At 38.7% G+C, this 23,551-nt stretch overlaps 2 protein-coding genes across 2 annotated transcripts in view; one reads left to right on the forward strand and one right to left on the reverse strand.

Annotated features, from left to right (window-relative positions):
- The window catches only part of dnah9 (dynein, axonemal, heavy chain 9), a 29,305-nt gene extending 10,342 nt beyond the window's left edge, over positions 1-18,963 (reverse strand). The window contains exons 1-49 of the mRNA XM_087794593.1: positions 18,601-18,963; positions 17,726-17,922; positions 17,500-17,658; positions 16,629-16,759; positions 16,299-16,510; positions 15,927-16,160; positions 15,674-15,841; positions 15,376-15,480; positions 15,107-15,257; positions 14,832-14,946; positions 14,670-14,738; positions 14,409-14,535; positions 14,078-14,224; positions 13,820-13,928; positions 13,106-13,347; positions 12,904-13,039; positions 12,567-12,757; positions 12,226-12,482; positions 11,860-12,021; positions 11,479-11,701; positions 11,181-11,347; positions 10,928-11,071; positions 10,163-10,322; positions 9,865-10,020; positions 9,525-9,657; positions 9,106-9,383; positions 8,756-8,886; positions 8,521-8,647; positions 8,135-8,287; positions 7,888-8,013; positions 7,536-7,775; positions 7,253-7,413; positions 6,683-6,839; positions 6,459-6,563; positions 6,099-6,256; positions 5,899-6,037; positions 5,474-5,761; positions 5,146-5,356; positions 4,945-5,072; positions 4,582-4,690; positions 4,352-4,499; positions 4,098-4,272; positions 3,844-4,017; positions 3,455-3,662; positions 2,193-2,358; positions 1,814-1,916; positions 1,450-1,689; positions 1,190-1,351; positions 166-362 (exon numbers count right to left, since the gene is read on the reverse strand). Of these exons, the coding sequence (XP_087650719.1) occupies positions 166-362; positions 1,190-1,351; positions 1,450-1,689; positions 1,814-1,916; positions 2,193-2,358; positions 3,455-3,662; positions 3,844-4,017; positions 4,098-4,272; positions 4,352-4,499; positions 4,582-4,690; positions 4,945-5,072; positions 5,146-5,356; positions 5,474-5,761; positions 5,899-6,037; positions 6,099-6,256; positions 6,459-6,563; positions 6,683-6,839; positions 7,253-7,413; positions 7,536-7,775; positions 7,888-8,013; positions 8,135-8,287; positions 8,521-8,647; positions 8,756-8,886; positions 9,106-9,383; positions 9,525-9,657; positions 9,865-10,020; positions 10,163-10,322; positions 10,928-11,071; positions 11,181-11,347; positions 11,479-11,701; positions 11,860-12,021; positions 12,226-12,482; positions 12,567-12,757; positions 12,904-13,039; positions 13,106-13,347; positions 13,820-13,928; positions 14,078-14,224; positions 14,409-14,535; positions 14,670-14,738; positions 14,832-14,946; positions 15,107-15,257; positions 15,376-15,480; positions 15,674-15,841; positions 15,927-16,160; positions 16,299-16,510; positions 16,629-16,759; positions 17,500-17,658; positions 17,726-17,922; positions 18,601-18,963 (8,342 nt within the window). The remainder of the gene's footprint in view (positions 1-165; positions 363-1,189; positions 1,352-1,449; positions 1,690-1,813; positions 1,917-2,192; positions 2,359-3,454; positions 3,663-3,843; positions 4,018-4,097; positions 4,273-4,351; positions 4,500-4,581; positions 4,691-4,944; positions 5,073-5,145; positions 5,357-5,473; positions 5,762-5,898; positions 6,038-6,098; positions 6,257-6,458; positions 6,564-6,682; positions 6,840-7,252; positions 7,414-7,535; positions 7,776-7,887; positions 8,014-8,134; positions 8,288-8,520; positions 8,648-8,755; positions 8,887-9,105; positions 9,384-9,524; positions 9,658-9,864; positions 10,021-10,162; positions 10,323-10,927; positions 11,072-11,180; positions 11,348-11,478; positions 11,702-11,859; positions 12,022-12,225; positions 12,483-12,566; positions 12,758-12,903; positions 13,040-13,105; positions 13,348-13,819; positions 13,929-14,077; positions 14,225-14,408; positions 14,536-14,669; positions 14,739-14,831; positions 14,947-15,106; positions 15,258-15,375; positions 15,481-15,673; positions 15,842-15,926; positions 16,161-16,298; positions 16,511-16,628; positions 16,760-17,499; positions 17,659-17,725; positions 17,923-18,600) is intronic.
- Positions 18,964-19,937: 974 nt separating this feature from the next.
- adprm (ADP-ribose/CDP-alcohol diphosphatase, manganese dependent) lies at positions 19,938-23,093 on the forward strand. The gene is made up of 3 exons (XM_087794592.1): positions 19,938-20,612; positions 22,052-22,177; positions 22,283-23,093. Exons 1-3 carry the CDS (start codon positions 20,060-20,062, stop codon positions 22,573-22,575), a joined length of 972 nt encoding a protein of 323 aa, XP_087650718.1. The 5' UTR covers positions 19,938-20,059; the 3' UTR covers positions 22,576-23,093.
- Positions 23,094-23,551: the final 458 nt, after the last annotated feature.

Raw genomic sequence — 23,551 nt, forward strand, 5'->3', positions numbered from 1 at the left:
AAACATACATAGCATAAATAGAAACAGCCCAATTTGCTCATCTTTGTGATTATTAGACTACAATTAATTTTCATACGAAACACCTTTTGTTCATGTTTATCAAAGAAGAAACTCAAGAGAAATTTCTAAACTATAGCTAAGATATCGAGATACCAGATTCCTTACATGTGTGCCATGGCGTCCTCAAACAGCACAAGGTTTATTATAGCATTGACCTCATTGTAGGCTTCCAGCACCTCCAGCAAGTTTTTATTAAGACTTTCCCAACTATCCACAGGGAGGTATTTGGCATCTCCGAGTCCCTGAGCAAAGTGGCAGTACACGTTCATCTTCTTGACCTCCGCCAAAGTTTCATCGATGTTCTAGGAATAAGGGGGGTGGGGGTAATATAAATTATGTTATTCAGGATTCATGTCATCGTATTAAAAAAAAAAAGATTTGAGCAATCTCACAAACTGAAGGTACATTTTTTGATACCAATAAGGATATGATACCTTCACTTTAATACAAGTTCCTTAACAATACTTTTTTTCTGATTCCAACTTTATAAGATCAATAATTTAAAAAAGTGTATATATTGTACACATCTTAAGTAAATGTTTTAGCTTTGGTAAATTTCCACTCCAAGCTGTTTTCTTACAGCAAATGTATAACAATTCACTTCCAGTGCTGAAGAGGATAGAAGTTTATCTGATCAAGTTCACTCCCTTTGTACAGTAAAGACAAAGCATGTTTCAATACTTCTAGTACCAACAAAGCATTTAACTTTGTTCTACAAAAGAACCAAATCTCAATACACAGCCCTCCCAAAGACCTTTGAGGTCTTGATCCATTCCAATTATTTGTAAAGTAACAATTTAAATTATTTAACAGAAATAAAGGGTGAAACGTTAGCAAGATTAATACTTAAGTGGCCACCTGTTGTTATAAACTGCTTTTAAAAGTAATGCAAAATCCAGGTCAAGGTTACTCAGAAGAAATGTGTTTGAGGTATCTCTTGTTTTGTCTCTCTCTATTTCTGGATGCCACAGAGGTTGTTAACCTTCAACCAGAGGCAACATAAGGGATACCTTAAACACGTTTGTTTTCAGGCCTTCGGCTCACCTTGACCCAGAGATAACACAAGGGTTAAAATGCTTTATTATCTCACAGCTGCCCATTTATAAATTGAAATAGTATCTTCACGCACCTCATAAAACTTTTTCACTGTGTCAACCTGCAGTTTGTCAAAGGTTTCAAAGTCCATTTCATCAACCATATGGTCCCTGTATACACGGTTGGACTCGTGCAGGTAGACTTTTAATAGGTCCTGAGGTGTTTTCAGACAATCGGCAGTACAGAAGAGAATGCCCTGAGAATTAAAGAAAATATTGATGATTTACTTTAACACATAGTGAAATCAACCAAGGAATCTAGACATTGCAGATTGCAAAATAACAATGGATTCACCTGGAATATGTTGGAGAGATCTCGCAGGGTGAAGACATAGTGGAATTTGACTGCAGTTGGAAGGAACATAGTCGAAATCTTCTGGTGTATTGACAGGGCTAACTGCACCACGTTAGGGCCACTCTTTTGCAAGGCAGGAGGAAAACAATCATACTTCAGGTGCTGTTCCAAGATTGAGGTGTAGATTGTAGCGAGGGCCTCTTGGCCAGGAAATGACAGGGCAAAGACAGAGAAATGGCGCTGTGGAGAGAAGTTTAAGTGGAGGTGGAATTGGCAATATTTCAAGACCCCTGATAGGAAGTTTCCAGTTCATATCAGTTGAAAAACAACTCAAAATATGCAAAAGATAATGAAAGAAGTTTACCTGTAGACGGGGATTGATTGTGAAGCTGCCAGCTGTTGGGTTCATACAGGACACGTATTGAACACTGTATATGTTCTTCAGACTGAGCTTATAGCGGTCGTACCTAGAAACAGAATGGACAAGTGAAAAAGAGAACAGCCTTATTGTGTTCAAGCCAGTAAACCGCATGAATAAATAAAGACAAATCTTGATAAGTCATCCTTTTAAACAGAGTATCACAGCACAAAAAACTATAAAAGAGAGAAACTTTTGTATCATCTTCTTTATATTGTAGGGGGGCTTTTGCTATAAAGCTGCTAACTTTACTTATCCATATCATGTCAGTAAGGTCTCAATTAATCAAACACAATAATAAAAACATATCTGAATAATATTGTACCAGTGGCTGTAGTCCATGTGTTGGCGGAGGAGTGTGTGAGGCTGTACTGTGTAATATTCATCCACTTCAGGCATGTTCATGTCGTCAACAAAGTAAATGAGTTTTCTGGTTCCTGGCGGTCCATAGTTGCGTCCAGCTTTCTTTTCCAGGGGCTTCTCCAAAATTGCTATAGAGAAGAGGCATAGACCAAGCATTAATTTTTAGGACAGACTAAGTGAAAGGCAATCTGATTTATAAAGAAAACAAGCCTGTTTTTATTATTGTTATTATTATTGTTATTATTCAGATGCAATTACAATGGTCATCCCATTCCACACTAAAACACAGAATAGGGTTTGGTTAATAAAGAGTCAAGAAGCAGATAAACTATATTACTTTAAATACTTAGAACGTTACTAAATAAGTAACACAGTTGATCACAAGGTCTTGCTGACAAGACTGTGTACAATCGTTCTTGTCATGCCTTTTCAGACGCAGTTTCAGTGTGTCACCCAATCAAATAAGGTCTCAGCCGATCTGTTGTGTGGAATCCCTCAAGGTTCTGTATTGGGTCCTTTATTATTTTAGCTGTACTTGATTCCCTTGGGTTTAATCATTCAGATATTTCCTGATGTTTCTTATCACATTTTTGCTGATGACATCCAGCTCTACTGCTCATTTGATCCAACCCCCAGATCAAAGAGCCCCAGAGGCTGAACAGCTTAGTCAATTGTTTGCTAGAAATCAAACAATGGCTGAGTGAAAACACTTTATGCCTTTTAGAGTCTTTAAATGTATAGTTATTTTTAAATGTGTATCGCTTTTCATTGTTCAAGCACTTTGTGACCCTGGTCTAGAAAGGCACTTTACAAATAACTATTACTTACTTACTTACAATTACACACTTTGTGTGACCATAACATAAAACCATCATTTAAGGTTGGATAGGTGAAGTGGAAAACCGTTCAAGCAAGCTATATTTTAAATTAACGACAACCCCATTTCTTCAGACTTTTCCCTGAAGCCACACCTCCAGAGCTGTGCGGCAAGTAAATCGTATAATGATGGTGGGGGTGGAGCTTACTGCACCATTGGCAGTTGAGTTCAATTTACATATACTATTCCAAGCCTCCTATTGGTCACTTAAAAAAGATTGGACACCGATCTAACTGTACTGTCAATTTCATGGGGAATTTAAGTTTTGTTTTTATGCAGTTTAAAGGGGATTCTTTTGGACTAAAGGGTAAAGCTGTTCTAAAAAAAGTGTTTGATCAGTAACCTACCTTGAAGCATCAGAGATGTTGTGTAGAAGTTGAATGGAACATTTTTGATCATGTATTTCTCTTGGTCCAGCGCACCGAGTTTGTTTCCAACCAGAACAGACTTCCCTGTACCGGCATTTCCAACTAACATGACGGGTCGCTGTAATTCTAACAGGCGGTCCATGAAGTAGCGGACTCGGATGGTTTCAGTTGTGTGGACTAGACATGCCTATGACGGAAATTGACATTAAAAAAAATCAGATATCAAATTTACTCTCTATCAACAAATATATCTCTAATTTTAATTCAAATTAAAAGTTGGTTAAATGTAGATAACAACTCCTTTTTAAACAATTTATTCAATGCAAAATAAAATTTACTAATTTCTTATGTGGTCTGTTGCATTTTACCTGTAGTGGCATGTCAGAATCCATCTCAAACTTAGGAACCATCTTAGACCAGGGTTCAAACTTCTTGGTCTCAGGGTCAATGTAATAGTCAAAAATGGTGCCCTGGTTTGGAAACTTCAGGCCTTTGAATGTTGCCACCCACCACTTGCTGAATTCTACCCTGTAGTCGATAAGCTACAATAACACACATACATGGAAAGCTTTAAGCAAAAACACTTTACAAAAAACTTCATTGTAAAGTGTCATCAGCAGACCTGGTCTTGAAACAGCGCTCCCCCAAATGCCCAGATAGTGGCAAAGACAAAATAAAGTTCATAAATATCCTTGGGGGAGTCAGGGGGAGTGTGTTCTGGTGTCAGCAGACACTCCAGTAAGTAACACAGCATCTGCACCATACTCTGTTCTGGAATTGGGACAATCATCTTGAACCTAGGCACAGACAACCCCAATTAACTCCAATCTCACAGTTGTCCAGCAATACACTTTAAGAGCTATAAAGCTACTTCACCTAGACCGCAGGGCATCCAAGGTGGAGGGGAGGTACTTATCGAACAGAATGGTCAGAATAGCCTTTTCTGATTGCACCTCCCTCTTGTCAATCCAGCTGGAAACGGGCGGGTTCCAGCCAAGGTCAGCTGGGTTAATGTACAGGATGCCTTCAGGAGAAGAAGCAAATAATTTACATCTCGGTGAAGTTTTTGTCAGTCAAGTAACAAGTGACGTGAGGAAGTAAATTACCTGCTCGTGACACCGTGGCAGGTGTGGCAGTGCGCAGATGACTGATCTCAAACACCAATCTCATTGTAGGATTCAAAGGGATTCGCTCATTGCTGGCCAAAGTCAGAACCTAACAAAAAGACGTCTATTATGTTAACAGTGTTGAATCCCAACCAACTATTATTAAAAATAATGGGCTCAAAATATAATAGAACACTTTGGACTAACATTGAGATGATTACATATTTAGTGTCGTAGAGTTATCAAGTACTAACAAAACATTTAACCAAAATATTTAAATTGTTAAATACAATAACTAGTAATTTGTACTTATTTTCTCTCCACCTCTGATGTATTCATACTATAAAACAGAACCTGTCGCACCTTGTTATCATCCATGACTGTGTTGAGAGATTCAATCCACATCGGATCAATGTCTCCATCCAACACAATCCACTTCGGCCCGTTGTGAGTGACATTTGCCGTGTCACGCATGATACAGGAGAACAGGCCTTTTAGAACAGAGGATTGAATCATTATTCTACAAACTATGATTGTCAAACCTTTTTCATTGCAGAAAATTACCATCTTTCCACTCTCTTGTTGCTGGATTAATAATTCCAAACAGTTCATCGTTTGTTACGGCCTTTGGGTTTAAGTCGACCCACATCGCTTTACGTCCCATGTTCCTGTATGTCTTTTGGAGGGACTTCCAAACTTGACTCTTTCCCGTTCCAGCATTACCAATCACGAAGACAGAGTGGCGCACAGCCAGAAGCTCCTCCAATTGAACCACCTGGAAAAAAACAATGTTAATTCAATGTAGGTCAAATTTAAAAGCCACATTTCATTGTAACTCAACAGGTATTAAAAAACAAAATGTTCACTTGATAGAATCTAAATAACATCAGACCTTGAGGACAAAGTTGTCGTCAGCCTGTAGTTTCAGTTCCACCACCGACTTCTTGACTGTCTCCTCAAGGTCGAGGTCTCTTTTTCTGGGTACGTCAACAGCAGGAAACAAGTCCCCAATGAGACCCATGAAGACAGGCATGTCGTCTGTCACAATTTTTGGGATGTTGAAATCTCTCAGCGCTCTCATGAGCACTTGGTCCTCTGCTCTACCGGGATCTCCTCTTTTAAGGGAGCCAGCCACTACAAGCACAGATTTGATGGCACGAAGACCCCAATCGTAGTGGTCCTGTGGCAAAAAAGGGAGGAAAGAAAAAACCTTTGGTCATTTTTTTTTTTTTTAACTCAGATTGCACTTTATTTTGTTTTGGATATACCCTGTATACCTTTTCATGTTTATAACAAAGTAATTAGGTGATCATGTACCTGTTTGGACAGCAACTCTTTGCACAGTGTATAGAGTGTGATAAACTTCCGAGCTAGGACGCGGGCGGTAAGGAAACCCTCAGCCACCAGCATAATTTCACAAATCAACTCAAAATCCGGCACGACCATGGCACACGGTCTGTAGGGCAAAAGAAATACAATGACCTTTTTATAATCGTATTATTCTTTTGAACACAAACCTGAACAAAGCCTTGAGGTTCTCAGGGAGTTCTGTTCTGCCAGCATAGCCAGGATTCATGGTGATGAAGATGCCAACTGAGGTCACAAGAGCCACATCCTCTCCCATGAAATTAAACCTTTTCTTCTTATCCCGAACAGCATCTTGGATGCTTTTCACCTGCACACATGTATTGATAAGACAACTAACACACGCAAAGCACAATGCTTTATAACTGTTTTATTTATGTTTGAATGGTTTAGTAATAAAATGAAACATTTTTCAAACTATGCATGTCTTTAATAACAACCAAAATAATGGCACAATTTATCCAGTCCCAATTATTGCCAGTGAGAAAGTGATGATTTCAGATAGTGTTTACCTGCACAGCCACCACAGACAAGACCTCCACTGAGATCCTGTTGAATTCGTCAAAACATCCCCAGGCACCGGTCTGAGCCAAACCCTTGTAGATATTGCCACAGGACTGTTGAAGAGACAGAGACGAAGGTCAACAGAACATCGCTTTTTAACCCAAGTCACACTTTTGTCTTTAAATTAATCATCAAAAATGTAAATTGAAAACATAAATCAGAATATATTCACCTTGTAATCCATTTGTTCAGAGCAGTTAAACACATAGACCATGATCCCAAGTGCTCGTCCAAGATCTTTGGTAGTCTCCGTCTTGCCTGTTCCAGCAGGCCCTGCTGGAGCACCACTCATGGTCAAGTGAAGTGACTGAGTCAGCGTGATGTAGCATCTGAATTAGGGACAAAAAAAATAGGCACAACAGGAAAAGTTTAGTCTAGAGTTATGTCTTTAAACAACTTAATCCTCAGACTATACAAGACTTTTATTCGTGGTTATTTAGAAAGACCATCTGAACAACGAAAGGTGGCCAGGTTTAGGTCATATTTTATCAGTAGTGATGGGTTGATACACCATCAGTTGTTTGTTGTTGTATCACAAGATGTCACTCTCGGTTAAAACATTATACCATGTTTCAGAGTTAGTAGATCAGAGCCAAACATTATAATGCAGAGAGTGCCATCTATTGGCCTTTTGAAATTAAAACACTGCATAATAATACAGTATCAAACAACTAATGCTGTACCATGAGGCCTCACAACCCATCACTAACTATCAAGATAATAATAAGTTTCTCATCTGTACCTGTCTGTTAAGGGGGTGATGACCAAACGAGGTGTATTGCCCAGGTATTCGTAGCAGTAGAGGAACTCAGCATCACAGATGTTTGTATAACAATGCTTGCCCTTTTCACACCACCGGTGTCTCAATTGGGAAAGCCACAGGAAAGCTTGAGAATTGTCCAACTTAAGAAGAGTGTAGATAATACATTTTAATGAGGGTTATTTTTCACACATTTGTATTTAAACATAGCTGTTTTCTTATTATACTTTACTATTTACCTATTTTCTCTAAAGTTACAACTTACCTTCTGTAATATCATCTTGGCTACCACATCTCTGGCATGGACATCTATGGTACAGATAGTCATGACCTTCTGACGGTCACCTGGTGTGAGTTCACCAATTAGGAGACCAATAAGGGTATTTAGCTGGGTTATCTGCTTCTTATAATACTGCTTCATGGCATTTTCAAAACCCTCCTCCAGACGAGCAAAAGCCATTCCTACATCTGTGGTCCACCAAACTTGAGTACAGGTCAAAGCAACCTGAATTAGAAAACATGTTAAGAAACTGTGTTATTTATTAAAATCTTAAAGCAATGTTGTGTTTATAGCGGTTTCTTATTTTCTCATCATATTTTTGTTGTTGTGGTCCTACCTGTGCTGGATAGTCAAAAAGCCATTGCTCTCGAGGCTTGTCCTCATATGCCACCACTCCATCTGTCATTTCATGGCGAACAGTTGCACGCATTCTGTTCATGACCCGATTCAGCCATGCCTCAACCTAAGTTGTTAGTAAGTTAGTAAAATGTTGCATTGATGAGTTTTTAAAACCATCAAACAAAGGGCAATGTATGTTTCATAGTGACATGTATGCCTTTACTTGTATCAATGGGTTATTTTACCTGGCCAGTGCAGTCACAAATCTTGTCAAATGGGACATACTCCTCTTCTCTACTGTACATGCCCAGACCATCCTTAGTAAGGTTTCCATTTCCATCTTCTCCGAATTTCATCTTTAACATGTTGTCAAACAGTTTCGACAGATGTTTTTGGACCTGGAAACACACAATAAACATATTGAGAAAAATTCTGCAACCGCAAGTTCAGACCCAGACTGCCGTTACCGTTCGGTAAATCTTTTACTCGTATTCCTAATTCAATAAATGTATATTAGAAATAATTATTGTGCTATAATCATCTTGCTGTGTTCTACTCTGGTGCCATGTTGATAACATATAAGGTTTGATTGTGGTCAAGATTATTTCAGCTAACTCATAGATCGGATCACCTGATGTGGGTTGGTTCCATTGGACATGATGTCCAAGAGATCAGCCGAGGAAATAAAGTAAAACCTGGGGAAGGCCAGACGCTTTGTATCCAAATATTCTGCAAGGGCTTTTTCACACTTTGCAAGACTGAAATGAAAAATATTATACATTTATGGTTTGAACTCTGATATATCTCCAACTGTACACTTTTTAAAACTTGCTGTGTAGGAACCATTTGTCTTTGCCAGATCATACCTGTTCTGGATGTCATCCAGTATATCAAAGAGACCAGGTTTGTTGGTAGCTATCAGAACATTTGGTGTCTCTTCCATATCTGTTGCCAACCCTTTAAAACATGTATCAATGCCTTCAAAACACTTTGAGTCCTGCAGAGAAAAAGTACACACAAGGAATCCATAAGAGTTGTAGAGTCAATTATTTAAAAAAAAGTTTATATGGGGATGCCTATGAAAGTTTTGAGTTGGAACTAATGAAACACATCGGACTTACCCAGTAGCAGCACAAAAGTCAAATTAAGGACTTTTTTATGTCTTTATGTGTATAAAAGTAAACATAGATGTGGATATAAATTAATCATTGCTCACCTCAGGCAATTGTGTGCGGATGTCCTCTGATCCAATGAAGATGCTCTCAAGGTGAGTCCACGTTCTTTGCACCTCGAACCAGATGGAGATGACTGAGTCGGCAATTGACAACTTAGTCTGCCAAGTTGTCAATCTCTCTTCAAATGGACCAATGTACTTAGAAGCTGTGATATTCTGGAGTTGAACCTGGTTCTCCTCCAGTGTTTCAATAAGTTCCTCGTCAAATCGAAGTAGAGACAATCTTGTACGCTCGTGTGGCTCATACTTGAACTCCATATCTGAAATTTGATTTATTATTTAAGAGCAGCAAGACGTGTTTAATACTTTTACTAATCATAATAACCAACAGGGAATTATTTGTATCCATAACCAACTGCGACTGTGTTCTATGTGCAAAACAAATGAAAACTGCGTCATACTTGTCCATGTGGAGTCCAAAGCGATGAGAACTTTTTCCATGCCCATTTCTTTGACCGACTTGTCCACAATCCCTCTCACCTCCTCCTCAAAGTTGTGGAGGTTGAGCTGCAGCAGGTCAGCCAAAGTAGTATCCTAAAACAACCAACAGCATTGAAAACAGTCCCTCATGTCACCTGTTCCAGAACTAGATTGATAATTTATTGAGCATGTTAATACTACAACAAGTACAAACTTATTTGTATTAACCAAAATAAATGAATGTCACTGAAAGAACTTCTGAATTACACACAAACATATTTTACAAAGAAGCCAACAATAAGTCTGTCGAGCATTTCTAACCTTATCCATACTGAAGGTGACTCCGGTGGCGTCCATGAGATCCTGCCAATGTCTCGGTCTTATGGCTGGATTCTGAAGCTCTCCGACTGCACGCAGTGAAATAAGGAGGTTCTTCACCCTGCTGTCTAAACCTGTGAAGGCATCCCAAGCTCGGCTCTACATGAAGAAAAGTTCCAATTAAATGCAATGTCTATAGTTATTCATCACCACCAAGTTTTTCACTTCTTGAATAAAAATATATTTTCAAACCTATGGATGTATTAACACTTTCGTTTAGGATCTCTGACTTTTTTCTTACCTCCTTATCCAAACCACGTATATCCTTTGAGAAGTTTTTACACTCCATTTCCATGTCCTCCACATTGATTTCTCTCCAGCGGGTTTGCATCCATGCATTCATGGTAGAATCCACCACGGTTATCATATCCCATACTTCTTTTAGTATGACAACTTCCCGTCTAGTGGATGAAAAAAACAATCAATAAAAGGGGGAACTTTGGAGTCACTTACTGTAAATGGTCATCAGTAATTCTATTGGTTTGTCAAATAGTTCTCACACTCTCAAAGTGAGATTTTTGCCTCTGTAATCACTCAAAGTTAAAAATACTATCGTTTAAAAAATCTAAACTTTCCGTTTTACATGTTGTTTGTCAGTGAATCAACTAATTTCTACTAATTCATAATGGTTTTATTTTAAATAGTGTTCATATATTAGATACATACATTTGGTAAGAGAGGATCACATAGTACTATAGTCTCCTCTATATGGCCGAGCTAAGTACTTGCTTAACAGTGAAATATGTGAGTTGCTACCTTGTCACCAAATAACTACGTTGTCTGCTGGTGTTTTTGGAAAAAGTAAGACTACAATAGAAGTCCAAGTGGTTCGGAAGCGAAAGTCAAAAAACACAGTCTAGTTGACTTGCTATCAAACCACTATGATAATCATGACCTGGATGACTGAGAACCTTCACAGACTACTATAGAAGGACCTACTGAAATGGCAATGCAATAGAGTTGGCCTTGAAGAATTATATTAATGGTATGGTCAGTTCCCAGTTACCTGCACTGTTTAAGTTGTTTGTACTCATTAAGATTAATCTCAAACAGACTAGCAGATTCCACCAGTGAAGCCATGATTCCTTCCTGTTCCTTTATTTGCTCATGGAAATCATTCAACAACTCCATGGACTCCGGACAATCAAATCTGTATCAGAACAAACATAATTCAATGATTTATTTGGAAAGAGTGGAGTTATATTAAACATTTTCTGCATCGGTTGCAACTATAGAGATTAAATATAGATTAATTTTACCTGAAGAATCCTGTGTTGCGGAAGCGCTCTCTGAATGTGTGCTGCTGGACGTCGAATGAAGCACACTTTTTACGCAGGCTTGTCACTTCACTCTCCTGTAGAGGCGCAACCTGTTGTTTGACCTGCAATGCCTTTTTTTTCACGTTGAGCCACTTTTCTGGCAACTCCTGAAGACAGACAAAATACTGGGCACTTAGAATGCGAGAAGCGTTGTATACCCAAAAAAAAGGTCTAATTGACAAAATGTTGTGATTTTTTGTATCTTTTAATTCAGTATTCTGAACTTATTTCTACTAACCTCCAACTGGACATGAACTTCATCGGGTAACTCTTGTTTATAGGTCCAAAGCAGAGCTATGGTTTGCTTCAGTGGCTCAAACATTGTGTCAGTGGCTTTTTGTCTATCTTTCACAGCCAGCAGGTGACCCATTACACCCACCAGACCATCATAGTCACCCTCCTCAACTTTCTGGCCCAAGCCTTCATCTGTTTTTTTGATGAACTCTTGTAGATCTGAGAGACTGAAGATGGAAAAAAAAAATCCCATTTATACATGGAAAGTCAGACATGCTTTTAGCTTATGAATCATCAGAAAATGCACAGTGGAAACTCATTTCCATTTCTCTTCCCTGGCAGATACATGTGAACATGTGCCAGACATTGAGTGGAAACACCTCACCTGTTGGTTACACGATCTATTAGGTGCTGTTTGAACATGAAGCTCCATCTTTTAATAATGTTGAGCAGAGAACTCTTCATATGACGTGCATCCACCTGCATCCATCCTTGGAACACATGCAAAGGTTGCAACGCCTGCACCTTATTGTAGATCTTCTCGTACCTAAAGCAGAGAAAAGCCAATGGTTGCTAAGAAAATTCTAATCTATCATTGCATTATGCATTAAACCCTTGTGTAAACACAGGGTTAAGGTGACCCGGAGGCCTGAAAACAAATGTGTTTGTGGTAGCCCTTGTGTTGACCTACACCATTACAAATGTTCTATGTAAGAGCTAATAAAATACTAGTCAAGTGTATGGCACGTACTTGTCAACCTGCTCTTTGAAGTCATCCAGTGTTGGTTCCTTTTTTGGAACTTCTGAGTCAGAACCCAACTCACTGCTGGTCAGAAGACGACTATATCGAAGGAACTGACTCATGCACTCCTTCCTGCTATCCACATATAAGTAACTGTAGCACTCAAGAGAACTTCGGAACTTGCAGCACACTTCCATGATTTCTTCAACGCGTCGATTCAGCAGTTGCTTCATCTGTGCCAACTCTGAGTTGCTGTCCATATCAGCCTAGCAAGTAAAAACAAACATAATCAGTTCAGAGTTAATTGCAATCGATATCAGTAACCTTGAGTTGCTGTGACACGTCAGTACCTCGTAGTGGGGGAAAGAACAGTCCTGGTTGATGCGAGGCACATGTGTGGCGATGTTGAACATATCTGCGATGACGCTCTTCACCAGATCAGACAAATTGTCTCTGGCTCCCAAATCCAGAGGAGGAATGAAAACCAGGTTAGGCACCTGGAGGTCCAATCTTGCCTCAAAAAGAGCTGCTGACTTTTGTTCTATGTTCGGCAAAATAAAATAAGAGAAATAAACATTGCTTTTATTCCCACATACCTTATAATAAACAGCAATAGGGCATTCATACATCATCCTTATAATAGTTGGCCAAATAATTAATATTTGATGTATGTTGATTAAATCTTACCAGTATTGTCCTGGAAGAACTTGAGGGAACATTTAATACTTTTAGCAAATCCAATGATGATCATATTGTCAATATACTCCACATAGGCTTTCCATTCATTTGATGACGCATCTGCTTTAAACAGCTCCAGGTTGGTCTAAAATAATACAAAAGCCATCATTTAAAAGACATGAAAAACTTGGACTTTGACTAACTTCCAAACCTTAAGATAGGCATGGATCTTTTCTCCGGATGTGCGAACCAAGGTGTTAAAGCGTTCAATCCTCTCGGCACGATCTCCCAAGCTGAGCAGACTGTCTTTTTTGCCCTCTCTTCTTTTGAATATAGGTTTTGCCCAGGAGTTCATGCAACGCTTGATCAGTTCCACATTGTCTTTTGTCCTTTGGAGTCGATTTTCCAAGTCACACATTGTGTCTCGCATGTCTTGGATATACTGCCAAATGCCTAGCAAGACAAAAATCAAAGTTATTTTACTTTTCTTTCCTCATTTACCTCTACATTCAGCTTTTCCATATTCAATCCTGCTTTCATTTTTGATCAGTAGAACCATCACAGTCATCATTGTTTTAGACTGATTTAATAGGATTTTGCATGAAAGAAAACCCTGTTAGTTATATAGAAAATGTGACATTGTCAACAACATACAAAACCTACATTGGATATTTATATCTTTGATTTGTTTTTTTCAAATAGACTGTTTTTTGTTGTATAGATGGTGTATATAAGTCCAATGATTTTAGGTTTCTTGAAACTATTACACTAAACAGTTAGCAGAATTAATAAAACATTCCAATGTTAATAAAAAAAAAATTCCATATTAAATGTTATATATAACATACATTTCATTCCTGTATACTGTAACTTGTTAATATCAACTTGGTAGTAAAACAAAAAATCTACAAAATCCTATTCAGACCTTCACAGTTCCAGTTCAGATGGTTTTCTGCCTGTTCAAGTTGGGAATCAATGGAGTCCAGTTGGCTCTGAATGAGTGGGAGCTCCACGGCATTAACAGTCTGCATCACCTGCAGTCATACAGAGGAACACTGAGCCCTGTTTTTTTCAATGTGCCATTACAATTTGCACATTTTCCAAAACAGTTAGTTACTTTTTATTATCTCTCTCACTCTTACTAGATTGTATTGCAGAACCTCCTTATGAATAATAATCTGACCTTGTTGTATCTGCTCACAAGGATATCCAGGTTTGCTTGATACTTCCAAAGCTGGTCTCTGTTGGAGTAGATCTGCACTGATGTTTCAGGAATTTCTTCAATGTGCCAGGCCTGTAAGTACTTCATTTCCCGCAACACACACGCCAGCTATTGACACAAGAAGGTTGAGAAGCAACTTAATAAAATGCTGAAAGAAGAACAGTTTTCGTGTCCTGAATAACTATACATCTTCACCAGTTGTCAATACATCATTATGTCACAAAATAAAGCATGGTTTGAATTAGTGTCTGACTTATCTAGAATGAAGTTATAATGTGAGTAATGTAAGAACCTGTGGGCTGAAGTTGACTGAAATAAGTAGAGTCGTGGGATCTCTGCTAATAAGTGGCAGATTGAGGTTTTTCAGGGAAACCTCGCCGACACTTGCTGTCCACTGCTCATACAGGTTGTCGGAGTACCTGGAGTGTCAATCACAAAAAAGAGAATCTTGGTTATGATCGGACAGAGAGAAAGAAAATAATGAAGTGCATGTGTAGTAAACATATACAGTATAAGATATTGCTTAAATGTATTTTAAAGAAATATAGCTTACTTTTTCAATAGTTCAATCATCTCTTCGTATTTCCTTATGGCCCTGCATCCTTCATCAGACTCCAAACATCTGCACACAAGGTTACATTTTGCCCATGTTCAGGTGATATTGGATTAACAGGAAATTACTTTGCAACAATTCAGATGGACTAAATTAACTCACGGATAAGAGATCGTCTGAAACCTGTTGAAGTCTGTCTGAATGTTCTGTTTCAACTGCCTGGCCCACCTGAGTCCACCGGATAATGGCGGCATATTCTTGCCCACCCATGCAGAACCTGAAAACGGTTCATTACAGACAAAGTTAATAATTGACACACATAACACAGCTTCCCAAACAAACAAAAATATATATAGATTGAACTACGACAATGAACAAAACATAATCTATATATTAAATACATGAATGTAACAGTGATCAAGAAATAAAAAAATCACCATTTTCCTTTTCTTCCCTGATGTGGCAATTGTAAATGAATTTACAACAATCCAGGTTCTTGTCGAACATAGTCACCAGAAATGGGTATCTGTCCATAAATATTTCATCCACCAGTGGACGACTAAGCAATGTACCAAACATGTCCAAAACCTGCAGAGACAACAGTTAGAGGTTCCAATTGTATATTATCCTCCTAATTAATCTTATATGTTCATTTCTATATTCATGCTAACAAACCAGTTTATTGTTTTATGTATGTTTCTGTCACCTCAAATCCAGGAACATCGTCAAACGCTTGGCAGAAGACCGCTCCTAGTCGCCTGTCTATGTCGTCCACCTTGAGATGGAAAGCCTGCAAATCTTTTTCAAAATCCTAAAAGAATGAAATCTTAGCTTAAAAGACAGTGGGAAACAACATTTATCAGTTCATTTATTTTGTAACCAGGACTATCCAGCTACATATCATTGTTATTTGTGTGATAAAGCATGTTAGAGATCAATCTTGGAGACTACAAATAGAAAAAAAGCTAAAGCTAAGGACAAATGAGAATTAAGTAGGAGCTTACCTGGTTGCTAAGGTCTAAGCAATCATAGGGCTTCTCTGTCATAGCCTTGTAAATACTGGCAAACTCCAGGTGGAGGCTCTGCACTTGCTCGTTTAATGTTTGACCTCTCAGGCCTCCAATCTCAATTTTTTCTAGTTTCTCAAAGTCCACAGCAGTCAACAACATGTCCTGTATTAGGGTTACAAAACACAGGTTACTTGGGAAACACTGAAATATATGGATTTGGATTTTCAAATATTAGATCTTAAATCACCTTGATGGTATTGACTCGGAAAACAAAACTGTCCAGTCGATTGAAGATCAAAAATGAAGGAAAGTCCCAAGGTTTGACAGAGTTGTTGTTCTTCTTGTATTCGTCCAAATTGTTCTTTCGGTTGTCATAGGTGTCCCTGAAGAGTTTCAGAATATCCAGGCTTGTACCCACCTTTTGGAGAGCTTCAGCCACCTCTCCAACTAGGATTTCCTCTGGAGCAAGAAAAGCATGGGCCTGAGGAAAAAACAATAAAGATTTATTGACCCTCTGATAACTTCCTCCTGATTCGTGCATTCCACAGTGGTTGCAACCATAACTGTGTTATCATGAGGGTCAAGGCGAAGCTCTATGGCAAATAAAATGTTTGCCGACCTGCTGTATGAGAAGGTTGATGATCTCCTGCAGCAGAACAATAAGTCGGGCGGGGACGTTGTAGTGTTCAGAGTGGCTCCACACAAGACAAACTGTATGCATCAGTGGACCAATCTGCCGCTTCATGTCAGGGAATTCTTCATTTTCCATGTCATCAAAGAGGAACTCCAGAGTCTTCAGGTACTTGCAGATGTCCTCTGATTCTTTCAGAGCTGGTGAGAGGACAAATCACTTGTTTGAAGGTTTTAGAGATAGGTGGGCAATTATATTTCCTCATTGACTGTTGTTAGGGGTCATCAAGGTCTCGAGGTCTATCACATGAGGACTCACCAGCAACAACATCACGCCTGATGTGATTGAAGGTCGAGCAATAACTACTTGAAGCAGCATCCAGGAGGCCCTTCATCTTCTTCATGCTGGAAGATGTTAACACAGTGTAGATGGAATTCAGGTCGGTATTCCTTCAAGAGAGAATGGGGGTGGGGGGGTATATATCAAACAAATGTTTTGTGTATGTGTTACACTATAATGATTTCATGAGGCCAAGGCATTGTAGAAAACAGTCAGTAAAAAAAACCAAACCTTGCAAGATTCATTTAAACTCACTTTTATCATTTTCCCTACAATAAAGAACGTTTTCAACACAATAATAACATCTTAATCTTAATTTAATGTGGGAGAATATCTTCGCCTTACCCAAACCTAGTGCCGAAGTCATATCATTTAAATCCAAGATAACTTTTGGACAGAAATAATTCACATAGGACTGAGATTGTCACAGATATGTGGCCATTAAAGTAAATTCTGAAAAAATCTTCTTCGTTTTTGGAGTAACTTCTGGTGGTGATGGGCTGATAAAACTTCATGAAGCATTGTCCTAGTTATTACAGTATACTAGTCAGTCTTTGTTGACTTTGACCTATTATTTTAATAAAACTTCATGTTTTCAAGCTAACAGATGTTTCATGTAGCTTCATCAGCTAACACTAGATCATGGAGCAAGGTAGAGAGTCATTGTATAACTTGGTCTAAAATTAGTTAAAGTAAAATGCTCTCCATATTTTATTTTCTGTCTGTTGCTGAGAAATCAACAACAGTTCTGTTACCGCAGTAGTACATTGTCAAACCTTTGTCCCTTTAAATCTCAACGCATTGCTGGTGTTTGTCAGACGTTGCTACAGGATATTAAGCAATTATAAACCTGCTTTTCCAGAACTGAAGCTCTGCCTCTGGTGTGGGGTTCTTGCCTCCCATCAAAGCCTCAGCGGAGTCCTTTTCCAGCACCACGCGGATCTGATGACTCCACTCAAACACAGCCGACTCCATGGAATGGATAACGCCTGCATCTGTTTTTTTTCCACTGTGGAATTTCACATAAGAATGCAAAATAAATACTCCTCTTGATAATGATCAGAGTTGTTGTTTACCTTCTGATCATCTCCTTGACGATCTGTTCCACTCTCTTGAAACTTGTTAGAAAGGGCAGCAGTGGTTTACCCTGGACATGACTCAACACTTCCAATACACTTTTTCTGAAGGATTGAACAGCATGCTGGATTTCTTGAGACACCACTTCTGGCCATCCTCTTTGGTTTTTACGGTTTGACAATAAAGGATCTATAGCCTGCAAGAGATTAGAGAGGAATTACAAGGTCTTGTCACAAAATATAAATGGCTCAGATTTGAAAATTTTGCATATTACAATAATGTTTTTAGCATGACAACAGCTTAACTTATTTACTTAAATTATGATTTTGCAAAAAGGTTGTTTGTTGTGTCGCCCATTATTAAGGAAACACGATTGTCTATAAAAAAAATACATGTGAAATCTTTATTTGAGCTAGTTGTATATATGCTATGTATAAATGGTCCCACCTCTTCATGGTAAAAAAATATTTCTTCAAAAAAATGTATTTATCACTTGTCGATTTAAATGTATGCCTAACTAATTTTAAACTGTTTGTTTGACTAACTAAAGGGTTAACTTTAATCACTCCAGTTGTTTCTTTTGGTAATTAATAGGTGTGTGAGAAAATATTGATTGACCAACAGCAATGTATCAATGTTACCCCCCACCAAAAATATATATATATATAAAGTGGTAACAACTTCTTCAAGTGCAATATAACAATAATAATAATAATAATAATAATCTCTATTTATATAGCGCCTTTCTCTTTGTTAATACAGTATCGCAATACATCACAATATATTAGTTGTTATTATTGACACATGTATCTCTTGTTCTTGACCACATATTATAAAAATTGTGATTGAGTTGTTAGGAAAATAGGTAGCTTACCTCCAGAAATAGAGTGCAGAACTGTTCCAGAGGGGAGTCGGACAAGTCGCCGATGATAAGCTGGTTCTTATAAGTGTCGGGGGCAAGGGTTCCCTTCTTCTTCTTTATGAAGTACACACCCTTGCCATTGGTGGTGAGTTCCGTAGCAGGCTCCAGAAGTCCTGCCTGCGTCATGGACACCACCAGGGTCAACGGCTCAGGTTTCTCAAGGAACTCCATCAACACCTGCCGCTGATCCTCGTTGATCAAACATTTCTGCCATTTGTCCTGTTTTACTTTGAGAGCCCTCTGGACAAAATCTCCGAGGTAGTCCAGTCTCTGGTCCTGGATCACAGCCTCTTCCTCCTCCTTTGCCTTCCCCATGACTGAGGGAATGCACTGATTCTCTCAAGAGCTGAGGAGTAAAGTCAATGATTGTGTGACTGTTGCTATAGTGATGCTGTTACTAGGATTAAACAGACAGGTGCCTCACAAACTTTCAAATGAAAATGAGGAAATGCCATACAAAGCCCAGCAGTCTTAAACAGATAGTAGATCAAGTTACACATTTCAGGTCAATACATTACACAAGCAATACAATTACATTTGGGTACCACTTTAATTTTAACTAAGTATACATCACTTTAACTGATCATATGACTCATACCTGATTTATTGCTATATTGAATCAACAGATAAGTTCTTGGATGGTAAATACCCTTGTATTTTAGCTGATATGTATTGCTTTTAAAAGGTGCGGAGTGATCAAAGCTTAAAGTAATCAAAAGTAAAAAAGATGAAGGACAATTAAAAGTGGCTTAATTACCTGTACCAAAGCTAGTCGTGAACTTTCAAAAAGAAAATCTGTCTTATTATCTGATATATATTCCTTCCCTTATAGACAAAACAAGTACTTGTTTTATTTAGTCACATGTGAGATCGAGGGGGTTTGTTTGAACAAGAAAAATTGTAAACCAATAATTTGATTCTGTTAAATTCCATAAATCATAAATTAAAAACGAATATTCCGGATTAACTGAATATTAATTAGGTTTATGGCTGCACCCCTGTTTTCAAGCACGAACACATTAGGATAACCCACCTGTACATTTATTTATTGGAATGTCCTAAAACACACAGCTCATATCACAGTATTTTTATTTTTAAATAAATGTTTAAAAACTGGCATTCCGCTTCCTTTGGTGTGCCAAGTTTGTATGAGTATTTTTTCTTAAACGAGAACAAGAGCTGGTCATACGTCAGTGTAGTAAACCCTCCACATCAATAGGTGGCGGTAATAAATGTGTTTCGCGTCAGCGAGCATCAAAGCCAAACATAAAAGAAGAATGTAACCTGTCAAACCTCTATATCATAGAGGAAATGTCATTGTTGTGTCACTAAGGCATGTTTAAAGTATGACGTGTTTACTCGTTGACTCTCTTTACAGTCAGTCAGGTGCGCGAAGAGAAACACGCTAAACATGGGCGAGCGTCTCCTCCAACCGCCGCTGTTTTCGTTCGGCGTGATCGCGGACATTCAATACGCGGACGAGGACAACAAGTTCAACTACAGCAGGACTGCGATCCGCTACTACAGGAGCAGCCTGTGTCTCCTGAAGCACGCCCTTAAAAGTTGGTCCGAGACTAAACCCGAGTTCATCCTGCAGCTGGGCGACGTCATCGACGGGGTGAACAGCAGCAACCGTGCCTCGGGTCCAGCCCTGGCGTGTGTGACGTCAGAGTTCAGCCAATGTCCGGTACCGGTGCATCATGTTTGGGGGAACCACGAGTTCTACAACTTCAGCAGGGACGAGCTGTTCCAGTCCGGGATCAACAGCTCTGCGTCCGGGAGCCTCATGCCCGGAGAGCAGGTGTACGCGTACAGCTTCAGTCCCTGTCCCGGCTTTACGTTCGTGGTGCTGGACGGTTACGATGTGAGTCTGTTGGGCCGAGAGAAGAGCAGTGTCGAGTACAAGTCCGCCCACAGTCTGATCACACAGTTCAACCACAACGAAGATCTCAACCGTCCACCAGGTACACTGTTTTTGTTGTTTTTACTCATTTACTAGCCTCTATCAAAAAAGAAAATCAGAAAAATAACATTAACAGCCAACAACATTCAATTTAATTGATGACTTCCAATCGTTTGCAGGTGTGGGTGGGAAATAACATTTCCTCGGGGGCCACATTATATACTTTGAGTATGATTTAGGTGGGCAAAGAAAATGAAGGGACAAATAAAGAATATACTATGATAAAAATAAATTAACTCTAAAATGGGCCTGGGTTTTAATTTACTAAAAAAAACACCTATTAACATAATATTTTATCAATCGAGTGATATTAGACAATGTATTTTAAGGTAAGGTATAACTTTATCCCTCAGAAGGTCTCCTTCAGGAAGTAGTTTTTTTTTTTCCAATAGCCACAGCAAATACAGCAATTTTTCCCAAAAAAGAAATCAAAATAAAATAAGAGCAAGAACAAAGGGAAATAAAGAGAAATAACAAGATGATACAATCTAAGTCTAAAGATAAAGAACATAGATCAAAGACAAATAACAAAGACAAAGGATACAAAGATTAACATAGAAGAGTCATACTTTAGCAAAGACTAACGTCGAACAGAACATCATGATGCTTTTACTCCACTCCTGCCCCCAAACTCAGAATTGTACAATCGAATAGCCCGAGGAATGAATGAGTCCTTGAGTCTATTTGTTTTGCACCTGGGAAGGCGCATTCGTGCACTAATTCTGCTTCTCTGCTCACTGATGACAGAGTTCAGAGGATGACTGTCATCATCTATAATGAACAGTAGTTTGTCCAGTGATCTCCTCTCCGCAACTGTCACCAGTGAGTCCAGCTTCATGCCAACCACAGAGCCAGCCTTTCTGATCAACCTGTCCAACCTGTTGACACTCCTCTTGGACACATTTCCACCCCAACACACCACAGCATAGAACAGGACACTGGCCACCACAGACTGGTAGAGCATGCAGAGGAGCTTCTTGCAGATGTTAAATGATCGAAGCCTCCTCAGAAAGTACAGTCTACTCTGAACTTTCTTATATACATGGTCTGTGTTGAAGGACCAGTCCAGTTTACTGTCCAGCCACACACCGAGGTACTTTTATGTCTATAAGACTTTGATTTTAATTTAAATTGTATGAAACATTTTGTTTTGTATCATTTAAAAAATACTGTTTATAGGCAATAACAAAACCAATACATATAAAAAGAATAAATAAAATGAAGAAAAGTTTTATGTAGAGGTCATAAAATAATTGTTTGATTGCCTGCAGAAACATTGCTTTATCATAGATTTCTTGCATGGATGAAGTCAGAGGGCCGCGCATGTGGCCCCCAGGCTGGACTGTGCCAATAGCTGTGCTAAATCTATTATTTTTTAAATATGTAGCCATATCCCATCTTTTCCAAATCTTTCACCCACTGATTTTTTTTTTTCCCCAGGAAGGCCAGAGGACCTCAAGCAGAGATTCAGTATGTTCAACGGTGCTCTGAGTAAAGAGCAGCTGGACTGGCTCGATTCATTATTAACCTCTGCTGATGAGAAACAAGAAAGAGTGACTCTTGTGTGTAAGTATTGTTTATTTTCATATTGGAACCAATAGAATGAAAGACTGATCGTATTCGTTCCTCAGTGATATTGATAGCAGGGCCTTATTTTTGTACTTTGTTCAGGTCACCTTCCAGTCCACCCTCGATCCACTTGCAACTTGAGTCTGGCCTGGAACTACGATGAGGTCCTTGCCATGATCAAGTCCCACCACAGTGTGGTCTGCTTCATCTCTGGACATGACCACGATGGAGGATATCACTGGGATAAAGACACCGGGGTGCACCACATCACTCTCGAGGGCGTGATCGAGACCCCACCACACATCAACGCTTTTGGAACTGTTGCGGTGTACGAAGACAGGATGGAGCTAACGGGGATTGGGAGGATCCCAGACAGAACTTGTCTGTTCCGATGACACTGGCACAAAATGAGTTGATGCCCACAAAGTTTTTTGTTTTTTTTTAATTTTCTGACTAATGTCACTTTTAGGTGGAGAAAATGTGCCTCTATTTTTTTATAAGGAAATTATCTTCCTATCAATTGGAGAAGTTATTCCCAAAGATATAAAAAGAGATGCTTCGGTAACCAACAATATTTTTTGCATATTTTCAGACGTAATATACCTCAGACTTTATTTTCTGTTGATTTTAAATATGGTTGCAGGAAGTGAAAAAACATGTATTGTTTTATTTGTGGTGATACTATTTATTTCTTCATGTCTGATTAATTACTACTTACTATTTTTTTTCCACCTGGCAATACCCATCAGAATCATTGAATTTATTAACTGTGTTTTTCTTTTAACTTGTTATAGAAACAACCATGTCAGTCAGTAATCACTCACAATTTGATAGTACTATAAGATAATTGTGAGGTTTTACTTTAATCTGTTGACCGCATATGTTTAATGAACCTCTGGAAATAAAACCGTCAACTGTCTTTGTGCAATGGAACATTGTTTTATTTAGAAAATTGAGCATCTAAACCACTTTCTGCTCAGCACTGAGGAGTAAGGTGAGCTAACTAAGCTGTGCCTAGCAGTAAACGGAAGTCAAGGCAATGATTTGCAGAAACAGGATGAGCACAAAGGAAGTGAGATTAAATAAAAAATAAATAGTATGCATTAAAGCCAGTCATAGTTGGGTTTTTCACATTTCCTACGAGATGGGGTCATTGAGTAACAAATGAATGACTGATCAGGATTATATGAAATGAAGGAGGAAATCCCCTACCTATTTAACAGCAATAAATAATAGTAGTAGTGGTATTTTGTTTTATTTTATTGTTTGCCTTTGTTAACTACTCAGGATTACTTTATGGAATTAAGTTAAACAAGAAACAGATCCACGGCCCTTTGTATGTATGTGGCCCCCATGAGGTGAAGAGCACAT

This window comes from Callionymus lyra, chromosome 6, assembly GCF_982586985.1.
Source record: "Callionymus lyra chromosome 6, fCalLyr1.hap1.1, whole genome shotgun sequence".
In the NCBI taxonomy this organism is placed as follows: Eukaryota; Metazoa; Chordata; class Actinopteri; order Syngnathiformes; family Callionymidae; genus Callionymus; species Callionymus lyra.